This window comes from Tigriopus californicus, chromosome 2, assembly GCF_007210705.1.
Source record: "Tigriopus californicus strain San Diego chromosome 2, Tcal_SD_v2.1, whole genome shotgun sequence".
Taxonomy (NCBI): Eukaryota; Metazoa; Arthropoda; class Copepoda; order Harpacticoida; family Harpacticidae; genus Tigriopus; species Tigriopus californicus.
In genome coordinates, this window is record NC_081441.1 from 6,667,867 (window position 1) to 6,668,796 (window position 930).

General features: G+C 53.3%; 1 protein-coding gene across 1 annotated transcript in view; it reads right to left on the reverse strand.

Annotated features, from left to right (window-relative positions):
* Positions 1-924, reverse strand: part of LOC131891478 (PP2C-like domain-containing protein CG9801) — a 4,618-nt gene extending 3,694 nt beyond the window's left edge. The window contains exon 1 of the mRNA XM_059241074.1: positions 283-924. Coding sequence (XP_059097057.1) covers positions 283-542 — 260 coding nt within the window. The 5' untranslated portion in view covers positions 543-924. The remainder of the gene's footprint in view (positions 1-282) is intronic.
* Between the last annotated feature and the right edge of the window lie 6 nt (positions 925-930).

A 930-nucleotide genomic window follows, 5' to 3' on the forward strand; every position in this document is an offset into this window, starting at 1 on the left:
TGAATGCCAAAAAGGCTGGCCAAAATTGTCGGGCTTTTATCTGCGGCTGGCCAAAGGTCTATTAAATTGTTTTAAGGGGATCATCAATCTATGGTGATGGTGATGATGATGATGATGAAGAATCAAGATGTCGATCCGATTGATCATCCGGAATTCTGAGCCATTTTGTGCATTCATCATTCAGTAACATATCAGACCTCATGAGATGCTCCAAATTCAAAGGCCATTGATTTGATTGTGATTTGAAGGCTGATGGTTTGATGGATTGTTGGATGACCTTACCCGGTGGACAGATAGCGCTTAATGAAGCATTGGGGCGCACGCAGAGGATCATGCGGCCCACTGGCCTCGTGGAGTCCGGGTCCGCTCCCGGATGGGGACTCGGGGGTGGGACCGGGTTCACGACCTAACGCCGGCCGGTCAGCCAGCGGTGGGTGGCCTGAGGCGGCGGTCAGGCCCACCCTGGGCGTGGCGGGCGTGGCGCTGGCCGGCATGGAGAGCTGTCGGATGAAGCCAGTCACGCGTTGCTTGATGGAGGGCATCTGGGCCGATCAAAAGGGGCGGTCTGATATCCAATGGGTGGTTATTGAGTCAGGACAAAGGATGAGACACGCCTTGGGTCGAAAACCTGTCAATAATAGCCCGGCTATCTGACGCCTCTGGATGGCCAATCTTATTCATGCCCGTACTTGGGACGGCCGCACATTCCCTTATTCACTTACTCACTCTAACACGTCTAACACGATCCCCTTACTGTCTATGGAACTAAGGATCGATCATCTCGTCCCGCCGAGGTTGATCTGGGGAAAGGACCATGATGATATCGATGATGATGATGATTGGATGATTGGGTCCCCCCCAATGGATCCCCGATGGATCGCCCAACTCAATTCGTCGGAGCCATTCGTGGTCGAATCGGGATCGGCCTGG